Source organism: Canis aureus, chromosome 19, assembly GCF_053574225.1.
Source record: "Canis aureus isolate CA01 chromosome 19, VMU_Caureus_v.1.0, whole genome shotgun sequence".
Lineage (NCBI taxonomy): Eukaryota > Metazoa > Chordata > Mammalia > Carnivora > Canidae > Canis > Canis aureus.
The window spans coordinates 39,157,102-39,183,522 of record NC_135629.1 but is presented as its reverse complement, the minus strand read 5'-3'; the positions used below and the strand labels follow the sequence as shown (position 1 = coordinate 39,183,522).

Sequence of the window (26,421 nt, the reverse complement as noted above, 5' to 3'; positions counted from 1 at the left end):
TGTAAGCAAAACACTTATCTCAAGCAGTGTAGGATGAACCAGAGGGGCTATGCTGATTACAAACATTGACTTCCACACAGAGTAGCTGCTGTTGAATTATCATCATACACATATTCAGAATAAATTTCACTTCCAAAGCTGATGACATCTAATTGATTTACTGCTTCCTTTCTAAAACTTAATGAACTTAAAGACATAAGATAATTATTCCCTCAGAAATTTGGAATATGCTTTGTTATTCAGTGAATACATTAGTTATATTAATTTGTATTTGTGGAACACCTTTCTTTCCTCTGCCTTAACACCCTTTGTAGGTGTTTTTGGAAGTATGCTATTAATGAGAAAATTTAAATTTTATTACTAAATCATATTTCAGCTGTTTTTTTTGCTTTCATTTCCTTGAGAGGCTAAGTACATGATCCATCAGTACACACAACATTCGTAATTCCTATGGTTGTTAACTAAACAGTCTTAAATTTAAATTCTAGTTTTCCAGAACTCTAAGGATTCAGTTTACTTCATTTTGTTTCTATCTTCTTAGGAGAATGTAAAAGTTCTGTTTCAAATTGTGTCTGGACCTTAATAAGAGATTTCAGTTCTGGAATAGTTTTTGTGTTGAATAATTAGAGACTTGTGTTTTGGTTTTTATTTTGGGAGAAGGGAGGAATTTTAGGATAACCTGATTGTGGATGTGGTTGTCTGTAGCAGTTTGTCTTAGAAAAGATTATTTATTTTGTGCTCCTCCCCCACATTTCATTATGGAAAATTTGAAATATATAGAATAATTGAAATAATTGGTCAGTGAATCTTTATGTTAACATTTTGCTAATGTTTGCTCTATGACAAAGCAGTTTGTCTAGCTTTCTCTTTATCTTGTTGTGTTCCCTCTCAAGGAGAAATGACCTTTATAGCTAATAGTAAAGTAGAGCAAGTGAGAGAGACAGACAGACATGCGTACTACCTGGCACATAGTAGACATAATAGAGCAAATTGACAAATGAGGGAGTGAATGTGAATGAATGAATGATCTGAATAGGACATGCTTCCATCTCCAGGATACAAAGAAACAGTTCCCACTTAGTCCCCTGCCCTTAGTGGTTTCTTTTGGGTCTGCAGTTGAGAAACCACAGAAGGCAAACCACTTTGCCGGGTAGCCCATGTGAAGGTCAGCAAGGTCAAGTATGGTTACTGGAGTTCAGAAAAGGGAATTGATTCCAGAAGACTAGGGGCAGTTGACCAAGACTTCTTGGAAGAAATGGAGCTGGAACCGGGATAAGAGATAGGGCAGGGCCTCAGAGTAGAGATGGTTATAGGAGCCTGAAGCTCCCCACATACTTAGGAAGAATGGCAGTGTGGTGCCTGCTAGACGCCCTCCATCCAGGTGATAGGAGAGTGTACTATCTTCTAGGTGGTGCACTAAGGCAGCTCCAGGCAGGACCCACTCCCTGTTCCCTGAGTACTCTCAGTTACTCTCACTCCAGGGCTCTGCCCTTGCTGCTCACTCTGCCTGGAACACACTCCCTCCAGATGTCTGTGTGGCGCCCTCTGGCCTCTGATCTCCTTCTGGCATAGACCAACCCCCAACATAATTTGTTGTGCTTCCTATTGTGTCCCCAAAGCCTAGTATAGTGTCTGTGATTAAATATCCTTAATGTATATATATATGTGTATGGATATATCAAGATATGAAGAATTGGTGCTCAGGAAATTGAAGGAATGAAGAAATGGAAATTCTGAGACATAGAGTGCGTTTGTTTTTTCACTTTAAAATATTTTCTTAAAAATTTTTTTTTCTTGTCCAAGCACCTAAGAGAAGCTTGAGCTGGCAGAGTCCCCAAAACATGTATCAGTGTCAGTGCACTTGTGAAGAAGGTTGAAATTCATCCTTGGCATTTTCTCTTTGAAAGATTCCTGTTCCTAAGTGAAGTGCTTGGTGATTCTGATGCCTCTTGTCCTCCTTCCAGGACCCCTGTGGTGGACCATGAGTCGGTAATGCCCACTGAGGACCTCTGGGAGCCATGTCAGACGAATCCGCCTCAGGGAGCGATCCAGACCTGGACCCGGACGTGGAGCTGGAGGATGCGGAAGAGGAGGAGGAGGAGGAGGAGGTGGCAGTGGAGGAGCACGGCAGGGATGATGCGGAAGACCTACTAGATGGTAAGTGGCTCTTAGTGAGTGACATAGATGGCCTTATCTTTTCTTGTCATGGGTTTTTTTTGCTGGGAGAGCATGGTATTTTCACTTGGATTTCTTAGGTCATCTCTTGTGAGAAGGCAGAGACTGGTAACAGCAACAGTTAACCCATATGCTGTTTTTCAGGAAATGGATTGTCCTTCTACATAGGCTTCACTTTAGTGCTGGAAGAAACATTAGTGTTTAACTTGTCTTTGACAGATGTGCAGGTTCAGATCCAAAGATTTGAGAGTGAAGCATTCTTGCCCAAGTCATAGAGGAGTCAATGGCAGAGTCCTTGTGGTGAGACTTTGTGGTCTGGGGTCATGGATTCATCAGGTGGCCATAGGCAGGCATGGGGGTAACCATGAGTTTCCTGAAATTATAATTCTTCTTGTATGGACATGAGGGGATTATGTGGAGAGAGATTCTCGGATGGTAAGTTCACCACTCCAGAAAGTTTATTGCATCTCCTGTGGTGCTGCTTTGCTTTTCAGTCACTACCAGTAACTGTAAATTGCTCCTAAGGGGAGAGAACTGCACCTCCATAGCTAGTAGACCCTCTGGACTCCTATTTGGCCACCCTTCCCTTTGCCCCCAACTTGTTGAAGTGCCATTGACTTTTTCTTTTCATCTTCGGTCTAATGTCAGGTCATCTGGCCAGCCACAAGGCTTCTCAATTAACTCTAGCCTTTCATGACATAGGATTTAGTTGTTTGTAAGCTTCCTATTGACTGAGGAATAGTTTTTGTCTGTTTATAACAAACCACCTTGGTAGAACTGAGCATTGCAGGAGCCTAGGAAAATATGCTACTACTCTTCTCCAGATTCAAAAAGAATGAACATTGGTCCTTTTTCTTTGCTGAAGTACTATGTTCAGTTCTCATTCATCCTAACAGATGTCATATGGTTCGGGGATCAGTTTTCCCTCATTTATACTGTTTAGGAGTCTCTGCTCCATTTCCACTTCATTGCTGGGAGAGAAATTACCATTTTAATTTATTTTTTTCCTGATATGGTTTGCTATACACTGCTAGTTTGTTCAGTTGGAGTCTCCCTAACTGGTTCTGTAGTTCCTTTCTATAAAGTAGAATAAATAGAAATAGGGGAGGATAGTGCTGGAGGGGTACACCATCAGACTGTCTTACTTGGCTCTCATGGTTCTTAAGATGGCATTAGAGTTCCCAGGTGTCTGCATCACTTTTTGCTTTTTATCATTTGGGTTCTCAGAATTATATTTTCAGGCACCCCCTAGAATCTTGTCAAGTTTAAATTGGATTTTAGATGCTCCTGATGGGTATAATCGATATATACACGCTGTCTTCTATCTTGGCTTCTTGGAATTCTGTTTTCCTTGTTAGATTCTTAATTATTAAAAAAAAAAGTCATGCTTCTGTGGACTTTATTATTATTTATTTAGAAGTGGTGAGAATGTAATTGTGGTTTGTTTCAGAATAGTATAGCTATGTAACTGGAGTGTTTCTGTTTTTCTTTTTGTTTTTATTTTATTTATTTATTTTTAAAAAGATTTTATTTATTTATTCATGAGAGACGCAGAGAGAACGAGAGAGAGAGGCAGAGACACAGCAGAGGGAGAACAAGGCTCCATGCAGGGAGCCCAACATGGGACTCTAGGATTATGCCCTGGGCTGAAGGCGGCGCTAAACTGCTGAGCCACCCAGGCTGCCCTGTTTTTTGTTTTTAAAGATTTTATTTATTTGAGAGAGAGAGCATGAGAAAGCATGAATGAGGTGGTGGAGAGAAGGAGAAGCAGGCTCCTGCTGAGCAAGGAGCCGGACACAGGGCTCGATCCTAGGACCCTAGAATCATGACCTGAGCTGAAGGCAGACACTTAGCCAACTGAGCCACCCAAGTGCCCCATGACTGGAGTTTTTAAAAAAGAATAAATATATAATTCTCAGATGAGATGATTTTTTAAAATTTCAAATGAATTATTTTATTACTTATGAAGTTCAGAGTCTTAAAAAATATATTCCATAGGTACTGTCTTCTTCTCTTGCTCTGCTGGGGTATTTCACTTCTTGGAATTTGATCAATTTTTGATGTTTCACAGTAGTTTTCGAGCTCTAATCATCCAGTCACTCCCAAATAGAAGTGATACTTCTGTTACTTGTGGCAACTCTTCCTCTGTTTTAGAGCTTGTAGTTTTCCTGGTTCTCTCAAAATTGAATACTGCAATTTTGCTGAACATCTGAGACCTGCCTATTTTTTCAGTCTTGCCCTTCCTGCCTTGGCTTGCTGGTCATCCCACAGTCTTAATGGGTAGAGCAGCAAGCTATTCTAAAATTAGAAATAGCTATGAATAGTCTTAGCTGGTATAATGTGATGTGGCCTTTTGTTCTCTTAGAGCAGTGTTTCTCAACCTGGGATGATTTTGCCTCCCAGGGGACAATTTACAATGTCTGAAAACAGTTTTGACTGTGATGACTTCTGGAAGGTAAGGGAAGGATGCTACTGGCATCTTGTGGGCAGAGACCAGGGATGTTGCTAAGCATCCTACATTGCATAGGAAAACTCCATCCTACACATAACTGTTGTCCTCAAATATCAGTAGTGCTGAGGTTGAGAAATCCTTTCCTTTTTGAAGGAAAAGGAAAAGACCCTTCAGCTCCTTTTTTTTTTTTTTTTTAAGTTTCATCTCTATTGGATAACAATAACTTACTTTTATAGGCTTCCTCCTCATTTACACAAACATTGAATAATTCTACTAATGTTTTTAAAAACTGTCCTTTGACTTTCGTGATTCCCTCTATTTGTGTTTGATTTCTTTGTAACCTCTACTTTATAATATTCTTTCTTCTACTTCATTAGGGTTTATTTAACAGTACTTTCAAACTTCTTTTTTTTAAAGATTTTATTTATTTATTTATTTATTTATTTTCTTTTTTTTTTTAATTTTTATTTATTTATGATAGTCACACGGGGAGAGAGAGAGAGAGAGGCAGAGACATAGGCAGAGGGAGAAGCAGGCTTCATGCGCTGGGAGCCAGACGTGGGATTCGATCCCGGGTCTCCAGGATCGCGCCCTGGGCCAAAGGCAGGCGCTAAACCGCTGCGCCACCCAGGGATCCCTATTTATTTATTTTTAAGATTTTATTTTTTATTTATTAATGAGAGGCACAGAGAGAGAGAGAGAGAGAGGCGGAGACACAGGCAGAGGGAGAAGCAGGCTCCATGCAGGGAGCCCGACGTGGGACTCGATCCCGGGTCTCCAGGATCAGGCCCTGGACTAAAGGTGGCGCTAAACCGCTGAGTCACCAGGGCTGCCGGATTTTATTTATTTATCATGTGAAACAGAGAGAGAGAGAGAGAGGCAGAGACACAGGCAGAGGGAGAAGCAGGCTCCATGCAGGGAGCCTGACGTGGGACTCGATCTCTGGTCTCCAGGATCACGCCCTGGGTTGAAGGTGGTGCTAAACCATTGAGCCACCCAGGCTGCCCACTTTTAAACTTTTTAAGGATGAGCTTACCAGGGCACCTCTGTGGTGCAGTTGGTTAAGCGCCCAACTCTTGGTTTTGGCTTAGGTCATGATTTCAGGGTCATGATACTGAACCCCACATCAGCTCTGTACTCACTAGGGAGTCTGCTTGAGATTCTCTCTGCCCTTTTCCCTGCCACTCCTGCTTGTGCTTTCTTGCTTACTCTCAAATGAATAAATAAATCTTAAAGAATGTGCTTATGTTTTTTTCCTAATAAAAACAATTAAAACTGTAAATTTCCCTCTTAAGTACTGCTTTAGTTCATCGTCTCACAGCATTTTAGCACACTTTATCCTACTTGATTATCTTGATAATCCTGTGTGTTAGGTAGGGCAGATATACTTTAGAGATGAGATTGAGGCTCAGAAAAGCAAATGGCTCACTCAGTATAACTTTGGCAGAAAATGACAAACTGGGCCTTTGGTTTCCAAAGTGGTGCTCCTTTTTCAAACCCATGCTACTTCTGAGACTATAGATTCATGTAATTACCTTGCCTGTGATGGGTTGCTTTCTCTCTCAATTTGTGCTTTTAGGAGAGAGGTTGATTGGTAATACTGCTGACTAGACATGAGAGGATAATTAGAAGTAATAGCATGAGTAAAGGCATAGTAGAAGGGCAAGTATGACATATGCTAAAGAATGATGACCTATCTTATTTGGTATAGAACTGGTTACACATTAGAGGGATGACCAGAGTGAGACTGGAGTGATAGCCTGGAATCAAGTTAGGGAGGAGTTAGAATTTGTTTTAAAGGCAGCATGGGAAAAACAAAATAAAGGCAACATTGAATTGATGGAAGTTTTTACAGAAGAACATTCATTAGACCTTTAATTTTTAGGAATGTTATTTAGCAGTGTACAGAAGAGATGGCTTGTAGATAGTAAAGACCAATTAGGTCTGTGGTAGCACTTAAGGTAGTACTTTCTACCTTTAGATAGAAAGGTTAGTGAGTATTTGAACTGTTGGGGTCACTTCACCCCATAGGAGGAGTAAAAGGTCAGAGTTGTTCTGGTGGAATTCATAGGACTTGGTGACTTATTGCATATGTGGGGCAAGTTGAAGATCGAACAGGTAAAACTTGGGAGGATGATGAAATCTATACAAACGTGGGAAGAATGGGATAGATAGGTAGTGGGTGAGGGAGTTAGAGATATTTTTAGCTTTGCTATGTTAAGTTAGGGCATTGACTCCCTTTGATACTGATCTTTGAATGTTGACATGTGGGATAGCAGTCTGAGAACATGGAGGCTTTGGCTTTAGGGGAGCAGCACCCTGATTTTGTCTTTAAAAAGGTGGGGAGAGGGCCGCTGGGTGGCTCAGTGGTTGAGCATCTGTCTTTGGCTCAGGGCGTGATACCAAGGTCCTGGAATAGAGTCCCGCATTGGGCTCCCTGCACAGAGCCTGCTTCTCCCTCTGCCAATATCTCTGCCTCTTTCTCTGTATTTCTCATGAATAAATAAATAAAATTTTTTTTAAAAGAGTGGGGAGAAGACTGCTTTCCATTTCTAACATATTGGGGGACTATGGCATGTTGTAAGACATTTTGGATTGGTTTTTCATTCCCATTTTTTTCTCCTAATGTCTGTGTGGATTTTCTCTATTCTTTTGGAATGGTGGGAGAAATTAGATGGCAGCACCTTTAGGGTCTATCATTATCAGAGGCAGAAGTTCACAACCTGGTGCTTCTGGAGATGGCTAAGTGGCTCATTTGGTTAAATGTCTGCCTTTGGCTTGTGTCATGATCCTGGGGTCCTGGGATCGAGCCCTGAGTCGGGTTCTCTGCTCACCTGGGAGTCTGCTTCTCACTCTCCCTTGCTACCCCTCCATGCTTTGTGCTCTCTCTCTCTTTCACATAAATAAAATATATTTTTTTAAGATTTTATTTATTTATTCATGAGTGACATAGAGAGTGAGGAAGAGACAGGTAGAGGGACCAGTAGACTCCCTGCAGGGAGCCTGATGTGGGACTTGATCCTGGGACTCCAGGATCACACCTAGAGCTGAAGGCAAACGCTCAACCACTGAGCCACCCAGGCATCTCAATAAATAAAATCTTTAAAAACAAAAAAAACCTGGTGCCTCTGGAATTGACTTTCCTTATGAAATGTGGTTTTTCTGGCTTGGTATTTTTTTCTAGCTCAGCTTTAGGTCCAATATCTTATCCCAGATAAGATACTTTGAAATATTTAGATGAAGGAAACTCCTAGAATAATTTAGCTTTTATAAAAAAAGATTTGTTTTCAGTTTTTTTTTTTTTTTTTTTTAAGATTTTACTTATTTATTCATGAGAGACACAGAGAGAGAGAGAGAGAGAGGGGCAGAGACAGAGGCAGAGGGAGAAACAGGCTCCATGCAGGAAGCCCGATGTGGGGACTTGATCCCGGGACCCTGGGATCACGTCCTGAGCTAAAGGCAGACGCTCAACTGCTGAGCCACCCAGGCGTCCCTCAGTTGCTGTTTAATGTGTGTTTTAGTGGATGTGAAAGTAAGACATGGCTTGTTCATGTCACAGAGTCCTATGTTTACTTAGCTTTGTAAAGAGATCTTCCTTTGCCTTGGTGGTTTGTTGGCACATTTGTTTTCCTCAGCGTCACTCCACTCTAAGCCTATAGTAGATTCTTCCTTTCATGGCTTTGGCAACCACAAGTGATAGAGTTTAGATCAAGAGGTATTTCCAAGTGTTTTCCCATCTATACAAATGGCAAAAATCTTAACATCAGTTTCCCCAAGGTAGCTTTTTGTAACCCTTCAGCAGGGAGACATGGGAAAGAAACCTGAACCTAAATATGCCCTAAAGGTTTGGTGAGTGGAGGAGATGCTTAAAATTAAAGATATTTATTAAATAAGAACTTGTATTTCTTGTTAACATTCACCTGGATTAATGGATCCAGTTCCTAATTTTGCTTGTTCTCCAGGTGCATGATGAATCTTAGTTAATAATATGATTCCCCCTTCCACTACCACTTGCACTTCTTGTAGGCTACCTTTATTCTTGTGAAATATTTGCAAGGAAAAGCCAGAAGCCCCACTTCTTTCCTATGGTATTTTTACTTTATTACCTGTGTCAGTTTCTCCAGCCTTTGCCTGGTTCTCTAGCAGGGTTCTGGGGCTACCACTGCCCTTTTCTTCTGAGAGCATTCTACTCATTGAAGCTCTTTGGCCCATGTTGTGAGCAGCCTTCTTAAGCTAAGAGAAGAGTAGGGTTTTTCTAAAGGAGTTTTACCAGAGAACAAACCAAAGCCCTAGCCAAAAACTGCAGACTAAGAACTTCCTGGTTATTCTAAGAATGATTGTTTGCTGAAGAGTTTTATTTCCAAACTTGGTTCCTTGGGTTGTGGTAGGCATATTGGAAGTTTATGGAGCTTCAGGATGAACATGATAGAACTTGTTGGAGTGCCAATTTTATCAGGAGATTGGGGGGAATGGTGTTGGGGCTTGAGGGTTAGTACTTTAACTGGTAAGGAATTAAAAACATTTTTGTAATGAAAATTAGGCATAGAAACTAGAATTAATATGCATTTTTAAAGTAAAATAGGATTTTTTTCAAATAAATTTTAGAGTAGAGTTTGAATGGTACCCTGACAGTCCCAAAAGGATAAGAACGTTTTCTGCAGGCATTTAGGAACACCTCAGTGGAAACATTTGACAAGTCCTAGTTTACATTAGTCAAGATCTGGGCACAGACTGCCTTGATGGGTACATCTTTTTAGAATGTGAAGGCCTTTTTCTTCTTCTTTTTTTTTCTTTTTCGTTTTATTGTCCATTTTACATGGCATATCAGGGTACTGAGATCCTGGAATTGCAGTTAGATATATTTCTTCTGGAACCTGCTTCATAGCCATCTTGTTGACAGAAAGCTAACTCTGGCCTCAGGCTGACCTTCTTCATCTTGTATCATTGGGTAGGGAAGGTTGATCTCCTTCTCAACCCCTAGTTCTCTGACTCTCCTGCAGGGAGTTTGCTTTTTGCTTTTTCTCTGACCCCTTTCTGTTTCTCCTCTGCTTACAATGTAAAGAATCAGGGGTAAAATGTTCTAGGCAGAGGGCCAGGGCAAAGGCCCTGGTTGAGAATAAATTTGCTTGTTTAAGAATCAGGAATGTAGAGGCCATGGTGGCTGGAGCTTAGAGTAAAGGCCAGAGTGGTCTGGGATGACAATAGGCAGGTCCCTCAGCAGGTAGGGCCAGTGGTGGCAGTTTGAGATATACTTGGAAGCCCAGGTTTATTTGTTTGGGTCTTAGTCATTGCTCTTTCAGATCCTCACTGTGAGTTCTGGACATATCAGTAAATGGTTAACACCCTGCAGTAAAAGTCATGCTCTCTGAGCAGCTGGAAGTGCAAGAACTGTGGGAGAACTTCCAGAAATTTGTACTAAGATCAGAATGTGTGGTTTTATTTCATAAAGAATTGCACCTGGGAGGAATGGTTTCAGCAATCTAATGGGAGTCCTACCCAATGTTTTTTCCCTCATATGGAAGCCCCCAGAGCCCTTCACAAGGCAGCATAGGTTAATGGAAAACTATAAAGTTTGCACCATTTATTATGGTCTTTCTGTCACATTAAATATCCTTATTTTGTTTTTTTTTTTTAATTTTTAAAATTTTTTTTATTTATTTATGATAGAGAGAGAGAGAGAGAGAGAGAGAGAGGCAGAGACATAGGCAGAGGGAGAAGCAGGCTCCATGCACCGGGAGCCCGATATGGGATTCGATCCCGGGTCTCCAGGATCGCGCCCTGGGCCAAAGGCAGGCGCCAAACCGCTGCGCCACCCAGGGATCCCAAATATCCTTATTTTGAACCTAGATTTATTTTCTAAGAATAGTGTTAAAGAAACATTATGGATGCTATGATTGCCTAATGTCCTAGATCCTTCTTTAGAGAATGTGGCTAGAATTTGGATAATATTTCAAAATCTGTAATGCCAAGTGGCTTGTTGACTTTACTATTTTTTTTGTGTGTGATTTATGTGTTTGTTTGTTTGTTTTTACTTTACTATTTAATAACTGTGACCATGAGTAATATTTGCTTTATTTGGTAAATTTTGGAAATACAAAATATTATAAAGGACACAAAATCACTCATAATTCCTTCAGCCAGAGATAGCAAGATATTTTGTCATAGTTTTTGCTGTCTTTTTGCTATGCAAATATGTATTTTTACAAAACTAGAATGCTATTGTGTATCCCTTTTTATGTGTGCCATTTAAAATTCTTCAGAATTATGGTGGCTTTGTAATTCCATGATATTCCACTTATTTTTACTTTTCTGTTTATATTTTTAAAAAAAAGTAAAAGTAAAAAGAACGGTGGTTGGACAGCTGGGGTAGCTCAACGGTTTAGCACCGCCCTTCAGCCCAGGGTGTGATCCTGGAGACCTGGGATCAAGTCCCACATCGGGCTCCCCGCAGGGAGCCTGCTTCTCCCTCTGCCTGTATCTCTGCCCCTCTCTCTCTGTGTCTATCATGAATAAATAAATAAAATCTTTAAAAAAAAAAAAAAAGAACCGTGATCGCCAGGGCTTTAGAGGGGAGGGAGGGGTGAGTTGGTAGAGCACAGGGGATTTTTAGGGCAGTGAAACTACTCTGTATGATACTATAATGATAGATACATGTCATTATGTATTTGTCCAAACCCATAAAATGTACAACATCAAGAGTGAACCCTAATGTAAACTATGGGTTTTGGGTAATAATGATGTGACAGTGTAGGTTCATCCACTGTAACAAATGGACCACTCTGCTGGGCAATATTGATAATGGGGCATGGGATCAGAGACTCTCAATGCAGAGAATAAAGGATAGCCTTCCCCCCCCATACACATACCGCGGGAGACCCTTAATCCTCAAACCCCATCTCCCCTCGCCTGTCTCAGTGCCTGAGATGCCACCATTTGCACCCCCTTTCTGGTTAAGATAGTGACTCCTTATTTTACTGCAAACATGTTTGTATTTCTCATGAAGCCATTGTCCGTCCTGAGGAAAGCTGGCTGGCTCAGCTCCTCATCAGTTAGCATTAGAGCTGTGGCCCAGGGGCTGGTGGGGGTGGTTTGGTGAGGAGCAGATACTGACCTCATTGTGCCCTGACATTGCTGTACCCTTTACATGGAGAGAAGAGGCTCAAGGTCTCAACCGGGAATAAAAATAGGTTCTCCGGGGGCAAAAAAAAAAAAAGGCTATGCGAGTGTTAGGGCAGGGATATATGGTAAATCTTTGTATCTTCCTCTCAGTTTTGCTGTGAACCTAAAACTCTGGGAATATCCTGTGCCTCCAGTCTTTTACCCAGTGTTTTCAGCTTCCATTTATGATTCCTACCTACATACTTTCTTAATATGGTAGCTGCAAAATGGTGACTTACCTGATTCTGTTTCCTTCTACATTTATTTGTATTTTTCAGTAAAGATGAGTTTTCCCTCTTCACTTTATTTTTTATCATCATCATCATCATTATTATTATTTTAGAAATACCTGTAGGGTCTCAGATCCTTTTTTTAAAAAATTCAATGTGATAGAGGCATCTGGGTGGCTGAGTTGGTTGGGTGGCTGAGTGGGTTATGTGTCTGACTTCGTCTCAGGTCATGATCTCAGGGTCCTGGGATTGAGCCCTGTGTCGGGCTCCATGCTCAGTGGGGAGTCTCCCTATCTCTCTTGCTCTGTCCCTCCCGCTGCTTAAATAAATACATAAAATCTGTAAAAAAAATTTCAGAGTGATAGAATCCATTCTGTTGTTTATTTTGATGCTCAAATTGTCCTAGATTTGGCTAGTGGGAGCATGAGTGTGTTCCAGGTAACTTCAGTGTTCTTTGACATGTTTCCTACAATTTATGAACACTACCTTTTCTTTCTGGCACAGCAGTGTTCCAGGCCTACCTTGTATTTTCTCTGTTCCAACCTGGAAATTGGCTTTTTCTCCAAAGATTCCTGGTTTCTTTTAGAAGGAAATGGTACTGAGAAACCAAGATCTGGGCTATACATGTGTTCAGTACTTCTGGGATATCGTTGATTGTAGGTTCTTTTTTTTTTAATATTTTATTCATTTATTCATGAGAGACACACAGAGAGAGGCAGAGACATAGGTAGAGGGAGAAGCAGGCTCCCTGCAGGGAGCCTGATGCAGGACTCGATCATAGGACCCTGGGATCATGCCCTGAGCTGAAGGTAGACGCCAACCACTGAGCCACTCACACATCCCTGATTGTAGGTTCTTTTGGTCTGTAGAGCTAGGAAATACGTTTATTTTAAAAATTGTGTTCATGAACAATGCTCTAAATTTTAATCCTTCTCCCATTCCGTATCTGAAGTCCCTTCTCTCATGGTGAGAACCTGGTTCTCAGTAGCATCAGTGTATTTTTTCACTTGCTTGGTTTTACGGTAGACTCAAAATAATTTCAGATAGTTCCGTTACAGACAATAAATCTAAAGTTCAATAGTGTGGTTTTTTTTTTTCTTTGCAGTTTTTTTTTTTTCTTTTAATATATCCCACTTAAGCTGTATAGTCAGGGTACTGTATATTGGATTTTTGTTTTTTTCCAGCTTTATTGAGGTTTAATTGTATGGTATGTATATACCCTTAAAACTCTCATCAAAATCAAGATAATGAGCATATTCATTACCCCTGAAAGTTTCCTTATTCCCTTTTGAATTCCTTCCTTTTTTTTGCCCTGAACCCTGTCCCTGTTGAAGCACTGATCTGCTTTCTGTCCTTATTGGTTATACTTTCTAGAATTTTGGTATAATTGAAACCATGTAGGGTATTCATTCTCTTTTGGGGCGTTGGGCCTCTTTCACCTAGCATAATTATTTTAAGATTCATCTATGTTGTGTATATCAATTGTTCATTTCTTTTAATTGCTGCATAGTATTCCATTGTATGGGTATACCCCAGTTTATCTATTCCCTGTGGGTTCTCCCTCCCTGCCTCCCTCCTTCCATCTTTCTTTCCTTTTTGTTTTGTGCTATTATAATTAAAACCATTATGAACATTCATATATAAGCCTTTGTATGGATATGTGCTTTCATTTTACTTGGATGATGGTTTTTGTCATCTCTATTAGCTATCCAAGTCATGGGGAATCAGAACTGAGAATTGAATGTAATGACATTTTGCTAGAGACTTCTCTTTAGATGTTCAGTGAATAAGATTTTTTTTTTTTGAATAAGATTATTTATCTCTCTGAGGTCCAAATGACTATTCTCCAGCCCACCAACCACCATCTATTTATAAGACTCTTAGAGTAGGCTATTAAATGCATTTGTTGAAATGAAATTTTTTTAAAAAGATTTTATTTATTTATTTGAGAGAGAACATGAGCAAGGTGAGGGAGAACATGAGCAAGGTGAGGGCAGAGGGAGAAGCAGGCTCCCCGCTAGCAGGGATCCAGACATGGGTCTTGATCCTAGCACCCTGGGATCATGACCTGAACTGAAGGCAGACACTTAATTGACTGAGCCATCCAGGCACCCGAAATGAAGTTTTTGTGAGAAAGGTACCTAATAGAGTCTTTTAGGAGTCAAATTATGTAAAAAATCTGTGTAGTCCAGTGAGTTTCAATGCCTAAAAGAGTGGCAGGTTGCAAAGAGAGCAGAGGACATTAGGAGTGCAATACAGTGTGCAAGAGTGGCAGGGGAAAGGAATGCATTCACTTAGTCATTCAGTAATATTTATTGAGCACTTACTCTTTGTTAAGCATTGTCATGGGCATTGAAAATATAACAGGGGATAACATTGCCTCTACACATGGGATTTTTATTCATTAGGTAGAAAAGATATTGCATTCATTTTATGTAGCATGGTCAAGAAGGACCTCACTTGAACTGGTGATTTTTGAGTGAGCCATGAAGGAAGTTAGGGGGCTAGTCTGGTGATTGTCTAGGGAAAAAGCATTCCAGAGAGGTAGGATAGCAAGATCAAAGATCCAAAGGCAGGAGCTTTCTCAGTGTGTGAGAGGAACAACAAGGGAGCCATGGTAGCTGAAGCAGAATATGTCTGGATGAGAGGCTAGCCTTGGGATCAGACCGTGTGGGGCATTATTATGTGAGATGGGAGCTACTAGAAGGTTTGAGCAGAGGAATGAGATCTGGTCTAGGTTTTAAAAGATCACTGTGATTGATATGTAGGGAATAGGCTAAAGGAGATAAGGGCAAAAGGCAGAGAGACAGACTAGGAGGATACTGCAAGATCCAGGCAAGAGGTGATTGGTGGCTTGATGGTTAGTAGTTAGATTCTGGATATGTTTTAAAGATAGAGCAATAGGGTTTGTTGATAAAGTGAATATAGATTGTGTGAAAGAGAAGACAAGGATGGATTCCAAAGTTTTTGGACTGAACAACTTGAAGATGCCATTTGCTGAGCTTGGGAAGATTGAGGGAGAGGAACAGATTGGGGACAGACAAAGCCTCGTTTTGGAGACATGTTAAATTTGATAAGTTGAGATATCTAGAAGGCAGTTAGATTATGGAGTTGAAGTTCAGAGGAGAACTCTACATTGAAGATAAAAACATGGGATATATCTGTGTATAAATATATATCATGGGACAGGATGAGATCATCCCAGAAATAAGAGAAGTTGAGAAAAGTGGTCTGAGTGACTAAGTGCTAGGCACTCAGTGGTGGGGAGGGGGATGAAGATGGTCTAGGAAACAAGACTGAGGAGAAATGGCCACTGAGGTTGTAGAAAAGAGAAAATTGCTATGGTAGCCCCCCAAAAAAATTATTTCAAGGAGGAAGTGATTAACTGTGTCAAAGTCTAGCAATAGCCAGAGTACTATGAGGAATAAGAATTGACTGTTGAAAAAAAAAAAAAAAAAAGAATTGACTGTTGGATATTTGCAATTTTCATAAATTAATCAATGTGATACATCACATCAATTAAGAGAAAGGATAAAAATTGTATCATCATTTCAGTAGATGCAGAAAAAGTACATCCATTCATGATAAAAAAAACACTCAATAAGGTAGGTTTAGAGGGAACATACCTCAACATAATAAAGGCTTTATATGAAAAACCCAGAGCCAACATCATTGTCAGTGGGGAAAAAAACTGAGAATTTTTCCCCTAGGATCAAGAACAAGACAAGGATGTACACTCTATTTTTGTTCAACATATTCCTGGAAGTTCTTGCCACAGCAGACAACAAAAGAAATAAAAGGCATCCACATCAGTAAGGAAGAAATAAAACTTCCAGTATTTGTAGATGACATGATTATATATATAGAAAACCCTAAAGACTCCACCAAAAATTACTAGAACTGATAAATTAATTCAGTAAGGTCACAGGATACAAAATCAATATACAGAAATCTGTTGGATTTCCATACACTGGTAAAAAAGCAGCAGAAAGAGAAATTAAGAAAATAGTCCCATTTACAGTTGCACCAGAAATAGTAAAATACCTGGGAATAAACATAACCAAAGAGGTAAAAGTAAAAGACTTGTATTCTGAAAACTATAAAATATTGATGAAAGAAATTGGGATCCCTGGGTGGCGCAGCGGTTTGGCGCCTGCCTTTGGCCCAGGGGCGATCCTGGAGACCCGGGATCGAATCCCACATCGGGCTCCCGGTGCATGGAGCCTGCTTCTCCCTCTGCCTGTGTCTCTGCCTCTCTCTCTCTCTCTCTCTCTCTCTGTGACTATCATGAATAAATAAATAAAATCTTTAAAAAAAAAAAAAAAGAAAGAAATTGAAGACACAAGGAAATAGAAAGATATTCTACATGCTCATGGATCAAAAGAACAAATGTTATTAAAATGTATATACTACCCAAAGCTACCTACAGATTTAACGCAATCCCTACCAAAATACCAACAGCATTTTTCACAGGACTAGAACAAATAATCCTAAAATTGGAATGGAACCAAGAAAGACCCCCCCAATAGCCCCAAAGTATTCTTGAAAAAGAAAAAAATTGGAGGTATCACAATTCCAGACTTCAAGTTATATTACAAAGCTGTGGTAATCAAAACAGTAAAGTTCTGGCACAAAAAATAGACACACAGATCAATAAAACAGAATAGAAAGCCCAGAAATAAACCCACACTTACATGGTCACTTAATCTTTGACAAAGGAGAAAAGAATATGCAAGGGTAAAAGGTCTCTTCAACAATGGTGTTGGGAAAACTGGGCAGCTACATGCAAAAGAATGAAAGTGGACCACTTTCTTACACCCATACATAAAACTAAACTAAATGGATTAAGGACCTAAATATGAAACTTGAAACCATAAAAATCCTAGAAGAGAGCACAGGCAATAATTTCTCTGACACTGGTTATAGCAACATCTTTCTAGATACGTCTCCTGAAGGCAATGGAAACAAAAGCAAAAATAAATTATTGGACTACATCAAAATAAAAAGCTTCTGCACAAAAGGAAACAACCAACAAAACTGAAAGACAGCCTACTGAATGGGAGAAGGTATTTGCAAGTGACATATCTGATAAAGGGTTGTACCCAAAGTATATAAAGAACTTACGCAACTCAACACTGAAAAAAAAATAAAATAATCTAATTAAAAATGGGCAGAAGAGATTAACAGACATTTCTCCAAAGAAGATATCAAATGGCCAACAGACACATGGAAAGATGTTCAACATCACTCATCGTCAGGGAAATGCAAATCAAAATGACAGATATCACTGAGTGATATCTCACACAAAAAACAAGTGTTGGCGAAGATGTGGAGGAAAAGGAACCCTAGTGTACTACTGTTGGTGGAATCCAAACTGGTGCAGCCACTGTGGAAGACAGTATGGAGGTTCCTCAAAAAATTAGAAATAGAACTACGCTGTAATCCAGGAATCACACTACTGGGTATTTACCTCCAACTTACAAAAGCACAAATTCAAATAGTTACATGTACCACTATGTTTATTGTGGCATTACTTAGGATAGGCAAATACGGCAGCAGCCCAAGTATCCATCAGGAGATGAATGGATAAAGAAGATGTGAGGTGGATAATACTCTATACTCACTCTTTTGTGAGTATTATTTGGCCATTAAAAAGAATGAAATCTTGCCATTTGTAACAATATGGATGGATCTAGAGAGTATAATGCTAGGTGAGATAAGCCAGTCAGAGAAAGACAAATACCATATGATTTCACTCTTATGTGAAATTTAAAAAATGAACAAAGGAGGGGGAAAAGAGAGACCTAATAAAAAATAGAATCTTAACTATAGAGAACAAACTGATGCTTACGGAAGGGGAGGTGGGTGGAGGCATGGGTGAAATAGGTGAAGGGATTAGGAATAGACTTATCTTTTTTTTTTTTTTTTTTTAAAGATTTCAGTTATTTATTTGAGGGAGATTTTATGAGCAAGGAGAGGGGCAGAAGGAGAGGGAGAGGCAGACTCCTTGCTGAGCATGGAGCCCAACGTGGGGCTAGATCATGACTTGAGCCAACATTAGCCACTTAACTGACTGAGCCACCCAGGTGCCCCCTTAATAGACTTATCTTGATGAGCACTGAGTAAGATATGGAACTATTGAATCACTATAATGTACATCTAAAATTAATATAACACTGTTAATACACTGGAATTAAAATTAAAGGAGAATAATTGGCTGTTGGATTTAGCAGTATGGGAGTTCATGGTGCCCTTGATGAGCAGTTTCCATGCCATGATAGGGGCATAAACAAGAAGAGGTGGAGAGAAATTGGAGACCCCAAGAACAGACAGTATTTTTGAGGAGTTTTGGTATACAAGGAAATCAAAACAGTAAATGAAGACCAAGGAGAGGCTTTTTTAAAAGTTGAAAGGTTTTATCTTAACTTTTTGCCAATGGGGCTTTTCTGGTAGGGAAGGAGAAATAGATGAGGCAGGAAAATTGGGGGCAGTCCATACTGCCTAGGGCCTGGGAAAAAGCCTTTGCCTCAGCTGCTAAAGGGGCCCTCAGGCCAAAGTAATCATCTTCATCTAAACTTTTGTGATCTTGGGCAAACCTTGCTAAGCCTTTTAGGTTCACTTCCACAAGATGAAATTCTGCAACCTAAACTCTAGATCTGTTGTTCTCTTGTTCTCGATGAGGACGGGGAAGGATGGGCATGTTTTTTAGGAACAAAGAAGAAAAATCACCAAAGCAGAGAAAAGGGCTATGAATGAGCTTGAAAGGCCAGTTTAGCCATGTGACTGAATGCAGTACAGACAGGGTAAATAGATCTCTATTGCATTTCAGCATTTTTTTCTCAACTTAAGATGACCAGCACCATTCCTTAAATTACAGATTTAAGACAAAGGCGCTTGGGTGGCGCAGTCAGTTAAGCATCTGATTCTTGGTTTTGGCTCAGGTCATGATCTCAGGATGCTGGGATCTAGTCCTGCGTCAGGCTCAGAGCTCAGTACAGAGTCGCCTTGTCCTTTTCCCTACTCCTTCACTTGCTGTCTTTCTCTCTCTCTGGAATAAATAAATAGAAGTTTGTTTGTTTGTTTTCTTAAAAATTACGGATTTAAGACGATCTTTTTTTTTTTTTTTTTTAGATTTTTATTTATTTAAGTAGACTCCACCCAGCATGGAGCCCAGTGTAGGGCTTGAACTCACAACTCTGAGATCAAAGACCTGAACTGAGATCAAAAGTCGGATGCTTAACTGACAGAGTTATCTAGGTTCCCCAAGACAGATCTTTTTATTCTGTATTTGTTTTATCCTCCTTCTCCCCCGCCCCAGAAAATTGTATAACTTTTTCCTGAGACAACTTGAATATCTGTCATTGGACTGATCTTTCAGAATAGCCTAAATTGAGAGTGTAGAGTGACATTAAAAAAAAAAACAAAAAAAAACTGTTCTGAGTGTTTTTAAATTTTAATGTTTAATTTTTTAATTTAAATTTTACGTAGTTGGGATCTCTGGGTGGCGCAGCGGTTTAGCACCTGCCTTTGGCCCAGGGCGCGATCCTGGAGACCCAGGATCGAATCCCACGTCGGGCTCCCGGTGCATGGAGCCTGCTTCTCCCTCTGCCTATGTCTCTGCCTCTCTGTGTCTCTCATAAATGAATACATACTATCTTTAAAACAAGCAAAAAAAAAAAAAGAAAAGAAAAGAAAGAAAGGGAATGTAAACTGGTGTAGCCAGTATAGAGGTTCCTCAAAAAGTTAAAAATAGAATTATATGATCCAGCAGTGGCACTACTAGGTATTTACCCAGAGGACACAGAAATACAGATTTGGAGGAGTATATGCACCCCAGTGTTTACAGCAGCGTTATCAATAATAGCCAACCTATGAAAAGAGCCCAAATGTCCATCGACTGATGAATGGATAAAGAAGATGTGTAGGTAAGTATATGTGTGTGTTTGTATGTATATGTGTGTATATATATATATATACGCACACATACATTCCATTATATATACATATATGTGTATATAATGGAATATTACTCGGCCCTCAAAAAGAATGAAAACTTACATTTCCAATGATGTGGATGGAAGTAGAGTGTATTATGCTAAGTGAAATAAGTCAGAGAAAGATAGGTTGACTTCTTGGTAGAAATGAAGTAGTGCGTTGGGGATTTACCCCAAAGATACAAATGCAATGAAACGCCGGGACACCTGCACCCCGATGTTTCTAGCAGCAATGGCCACGATAGCCAAACTGTGGAAGGAGCCTCGGTGTCCAACGAAAGATGAATGGATAAAGAAGATGTGGTTTATGTATACAATGGAATATTACTCAGCTATTAGAAATGACAAATACCCACCATTTGCTTCAACGTGGATGGAACTGGAGGGTATTATGCTGAGTGAAGTAAGTCAGTCGGAGAAGGACAAACATTATATGTTCTCATTCATTTGGGGAATATAAATAATAGTGAAAGGGAAAATAAGGGAAGGGAGAAGAAATGTGTGGGAAATATCAGAAAGGGAGACAGAACGTAAAGACTGCTAACTCTGGGAAACGAACTAGGGGTGGTAGAAGCGGAGGAGGGCGGGGGGTGGGAGTGAATGGGTGACGGGCACTGGGTGTTATTCTGTATGTTAGTAAATTGAACACCAATAAAAAAAAAAAAATGAAGTAGTGCCAATTTTAATACCATTTCCTGTCCTTTTCTGCATTCCAAGCTTAAAAACACAAATAGGTAGAGTTTGGGTGTGCTGGGAGGAGAAGATTGTTTTGAAAATCTGCATTAGGAAAGCATGTCAGATATTGACACAGTTGTTCAGAGTGACTTTGAAGGACCTTTAACCCTCTTCCCAATAATCCAGGGGATGGGAGCTTCTGATTGTGGGTTTGTTTAATTTGCCTTTCCCTGATTATTTAAGATCTTAGCCTTTTTCCACATACTTATGACCATTTTCACTTTTGGGAAGTGTCTGAACACATTTTTTGGAGCATTTTTCTTTCCTCTCATCTATATCTTATTGATTTATAGAAATTCTCCATATCTGGATATGAATTTTATTGGGTACACTTACACATACATCTTTCCCTTCTATATTGCTTGATTTTTCACCCTCTTAATTGAGTTTTCTTCTTCTTCCTTTTTTTTTTTGCAGTTTTATGCTCATTTTTCAATTGTATTTTTGATGAACAGATGTTCTAATTATAATGAAATCAGATTTATTTTTTCCTTTTATGTTTAGTGCTTTGTGCTACCCCAAGGTTGAGGATATTCTATTTTCCAGAAGCTTTAAGTGTTTTGCCTTCACATTTAGGTCTGTGATCCATCATGAATTGATTTTTGTATGGTATGAGGTAAGGGTCAAGGTTCATCCCTCTCTTCCCCAAATATGATCATCTAATTGATCCAGAATTCTGTATTGCATTTTCTTACACCTTTTGTTGTAAACCGAGGCACAGTACATATGTAGCTCTTTCTCTGAACTCTATTTTTTTTCTATATAACTTTCATGAAGGGAAATGGGAATAGAGGATAAATTATGCAGTATGGTGGCTAAGAGCATGAATTCTGGAGACAGATCAGTCACCTGGGTTCAAATCCAGTCTTTACTATGTACAGCTTTTTGAGCAAGTTTCCTTATCTGTAAAATGGGAATAATTATAGTATCATCTACTTAATAGGGCTGTTTTGAGGACTGAATGAGTTAATGTTATTTATGTATGTACATAAATTCCATGCCCAGCACGGAGCCCAAAGAGGGACTCCAAAACTCTCAACTGTGAGATCAAGACCTGAGCTGAGACCAAGAGTCTGACACTTAACTGACTGAGCCACCCAAGCACCCCAATGTTTATAATATTTGTAACATGAATCTAACTGATAGTAAGTATTATTGGTGAGGTGAGCCCCAGTGCTTCTGGGGGCAGTTCTAGTGACTGGAGCGGTTGTTGTTTGGCCTCCAGCATGACTGGGGAGGCAGTGCATTGGGTCCATTATCTAGTAGGGCTCACCACAGACCTGTTGCGGGGTTTATAGCCATTCGCTAGCTGCTTTCTCTGTCCTGATTCAGAGTTCCCAGTAACCTTCCTGAAGGGAAGGTTTTAAAATATTCTCTGAATCGTCTTCTGAAGTTTTAAAGTAATCTTTGGTCCAATTAAGAGTACAGAAGCAGGGTGTGCCAGTTTAAATAAAATTCCCCAAACAGCATACCAAGAGAGAAAGCAACAGTTATTAACCTTTTCTCCACAGATATATTGACAGGCACTGCAGCCTAGCAATCTTGGGAACACACTGAAATAAAAATAAAAAGGAAGAAACCTTATAGAAGGCTTTCAAGGAGCTAACCTTCAGGCAGAGACCTGAAAGAGAGTATGGGTTAGAAGTAAATTAGAAATTAGAATCTAATACATACCTGTTAGATAAGGAGGTGGGGAAAGAGGGACACAGCATTATGCTTTTGAGACTAGAGAGCATGGTGTGGGTGGAGGAGAAGTACTTGGTGGTCAGAAAGAAGGCTGGAGGCTAGCAATCTGGAAGGGCCTGATGGATTTTAGGTCTTATCCTAAGGGCAGAAGGGACCATTCTAAAGTGTCTTAAAAGATCCTGAGTGCCTGGAAACTGACTGAAGTAGATTCAGAAAGCTCACTCTGCAGTGTGGATTATAGGAGGAGCAGGCCGGAGGCAGGGAGACTCTAGAGGCCAGAGCAGGAACCAGACCCGGTAGTACCATTGTGTGGAGAGAAGAGGAGAGAGATATTTAGGTACCTTCTTCAGGCATAGAATTCATGACTAAATATGAGGAGAGGAAAAAAGGAAAGATGAGGCTTGGTGGAAGTCTAAAGAGTTGCTGCTCTGGTGCAAGGTGCTAGGAGAGCCACTATGGAATGCTCTTTCACCATAGACTTTGTACTTCTGTTCTTAGCCACTCTTTTTTAATTCTCCCCTTCACCCATCGGGAAGCAAGGCTGCAGTGTGCTCCTGGATAAGTACATATTTTCTTTGCCCACAGAAAAGGTTTGTTGTTTATATATTTATATTTATATTTATATTTATATTTATATTTATATTTATTTATTTATTTATTTATTTATTTATTTATTTATTTTTTAGATTTATGATAGTCACACACAGAGAGAGAGAGAGAGAGAGGCAGGCAAAGACACAGGCAGAGGGAGAAGCAGGCTCCATGCACTGGGAGCCCGACGTGAGATTCGATCCTGGGTCTCCAGGATCACGCCCTGGGCCAAAGGCAGGCGCCAAACCGCTGCGCCACCCAGGGATCCCTTTTTTAAATTTATTTATGATAGTCACAGAGAGAGAGAGAGAGAGAGAGAGAGAGAGGCAGAGACATAGGCAGAGGGAGAAGCAGGCTCCATGCACTGGGAGCCCGATGTGAGATTCGATCCCGTGTCTCCAGGATCCCGCCCTGGGCCAAAGGCAGGAGGCAAACCACTGCGCCACCCAGGGATCCCTGTTTAATTTTTAATGTGATCAATTGGAAAGGCCTTACCTTTCTTTCTCTGATCAAAGTCACCCTCTATAGTCTTTTGCATTCATAGAGTTAACATTTAAGGTTCCAACCAACAAGATTGTTCCAAAGATCTGTGATGTGCACTAGTTTATTATTTTGCCAAGATGTGACTTTCAGTGATGCTCTCTTGAGGATGGACTGTGGGGACTGATCATTGGGCCCAGCCCTCCACAGTATTTGCTTCTCAACCTACCCACTTCTCTGCTGTCAGATCAGAAATTCTGATCATTTAGAGTCTGAAGGGATCATTTAAATATTTCAGTTACACATGAATGCATTTTGTAGAGGAAGTTATGTGCTGTAGCAGGATTCTCTAATTGGGGCATTTTATGAAGGTATCTTCTCTCTTTCTTCCTGTGCTTTCCCACCATGATTTCTGTTGTGAAGTCTGATGTTGTGCTTGTGAAACCCCAGTCTTTGTTCATAGCCTTTTCTCAACTAACAAGTCCCTCTGGGAATTTTGTGGCTTTATTTTCTGTGGTTGTAGCCTCAGTGCTTCAAAGTGTTCATCAGTAGAATGGAATAGTAAAAGGAGTTTCTGTTAATTTACAACCAACCACCACCCCACCCCCACTGCCATACAGGTTACTAGCATATTTTTGTTTGCCCATTGGACCAGTTTTACTGTCTTCTTCACTCTTAGGTTCACAGATGCGAGAACAATTTTGGAGGATTATCACCTTAGTTTGTGTACCCAAGTCCTCTCTCAAAAGAAAGGGAATGAGCTATTGGTATTTATTTCTTTGCTAATTCCCTCTTAAAAGAGGCAGCACTTACACTGTCCTAGTTTCCTCTTGCTTGTTGTGAATACCCTTACATGGGGCCCTAGTGGAGTTCTCATGCTATGGAAAGAGTTGTATGTTATTCTGTGCTTCTGCTACCATTTAAAATGGATTTCCAGGTGGGGGAATGTATGTGGGGCTTTACCAGCCTGAGCTCCAAAGGGAGGGGCCACAGATCCTTAAGGTCACAAACAGGCTTGTTCTCTTCATTCTTTTAAAATCCTCATTTTGGGGATGCAGAAATCCTGATTGCTTCTGTAAATCTCAGCTTTCAGGCTCAATGGGGGTGCCAGGAGATTGCTTTCTAACCTCCTTGAGAGAGGCTTGCCAGTTGGAGTTCCCATGAAGAGCTGGAAGCCCAGCATGGACTGACATGGCCCTTGAACTAGCTCCAGTTATGATACCTCTTACTGGTTATATAACATCAAGCAGCTGCAGCTTCTGGAGCCACTTTATTCCTTGTAGTGCTGAATGGCAAGTGGAGGAAGCACTGACCCTTTAGTAATTCTGAAGTTTCCAGGGATAATTTAAGCTTGAGTATTTAATTCTATTTTTATTTTTTCCATGTTTGAATCACTCATACTTTGGGAAGCAAAGAAACATTTCATTGCTTCTGTCTTCCCATTAAGATCCCTAGCCTGTTCCTTTAAAAAAAATTTTTTTTAAAGATTTATTTATTTGAGAGAGAGAGTGAGCAAGAGAGAGCATGAGTGGGAGGAGGGGTAGAGGGAGAAGCAGATTCCACTGAGCAGGGAGCCTGATTTGGAGCTTGATCCCAGAACTCTGGGATCATGACCTGAGCCAAAGGCAGATGCTTAACCAGCTGAGCCACCCAGGCCCCCCTAACCTATTTCTTTTTACTTGTGAGATGAAAGACTTTTGGAAGTAAAATTGCAAGGGGGAAATTTTGAGGAAAGACTGGCTAGTATATTATCACTTGAGGCCTTTGGCAGAGTCTGAAAGGAAGACACCCTGCCCCAGGCACCTAGCTGCATGTTGCTTGATGCCACAGTCACTTAGGTACCTTGGCTCAGGTATTGGTCTTGGATGGGCTGTAGCCAGTTTCAGATAGGCTTCAGCTCTTTCTCCACCTTCGCACCCTGGGCACTAGGGTTTCCTTTCCCTAACGTGTTACGATGGCTAGGTGTGGGATTGCTTCTGGAATTCTGGGGGATGGAAGGATGGCATTAATCAGGCTGAGTGTGTAATTCAGCATTTGTGTTTAACGTGAAGACTTTAGTTAAGGAGAGACAAAATTAGAGGATGTTTTCTTGTGGCTGATGGAATAATAAAATTGATTGGAGAAAGTGAAGAAATATTTCAAGAACCAACTTAAATTTCTGAAGTCATGATTTCAGATTTGACTATTAGAGGTCCTGAAGTTTTTCAGATTTATAAGTGTTCTTTATTATATTCTGGATATACTAATCCTTTGTTATTTACATTGTAAATAGCATATATTCTGTAGCTTATCTCTTAACATCATTTACAGTGTTCTTTGTTGTAAAAAAAAAATCTGTAATTTTATTGTAGTCAGTTTAAATAAGCTTTTCCATGATTTGATAGTCATTTATTTCATGGGCGAAAACAGTAAGAGGACATAGGGAATGCATATTTTAAAGATTGGAATGTGGTTTTCATCAGCATCTATGGTTTTATATGGATTTTTAAATTTTGATTTTATGAAGTTATTTTAGATATTACTTTTCTATAAGACTCTCGTAGAACCAGGCATTTGCTTTAAATTTTCTCATAACTCCTTAAATGTTATTCAGAAATGAGACTAGACTCTTTCAAGGAATCAGCCTTAGTCTGTCTTCTTTTTTTTTTTTTTTTTTTTTTTTTTTTTTTTTTTTTTTTTAGTCTGTCTTCTTTTCCACCTTTTGCTCAGAGGTTCCTGCTTTGCTGCTTTGCTGAGAACCCGGTAATTTTTACCTGTGGTTGCAGAGAAGGCCAAAAATCATCATGATGCTGAGCAGAATCCAAGTTAAATCATTCACAGCACAGGGCTAGAATTTCAGATTGATTGAAAAGGTGTGTAGTTGTGTTTAGAAATAATTGTTTCCTTATAGTTTTTGTCTTGATTGTGCTAAAAGCAGTGT

The 26,421-nt window shown here is 40.0% G+C and overlaps 1 protein-coding gene across 7 annotated transcripts in view; it reads left to right on the top strand.

The window, feature by feature from the left end:
- Nucleotides 1-26,421, top strand: part of RAD54L2 (RAD54 like 2) — a 126,904-nt gene that overhangs the window by 46,741 nt on the left and 53,742 nt on the right. For 6 of the 7 annotated variants that reach the window (XM_077858725.1, XM_077858722.1, XM_077858726.1 and 3 more), the window contains one exon: nt 1,965-2,157. In XM_077858725.1, the coding sequence (XP_077714851.1) occupies nt 2,019-2,157 (139 nt within the window). In that variant the 5' untranslated portion in view covers nt 1,965-2,018. Of the gene's footprint in view, nt 1-1,964; nt 2,158-26,421 lie in introns of those variants that run through there. The other variant, XM_077858727.1, reaches the window with a different exon arrangement.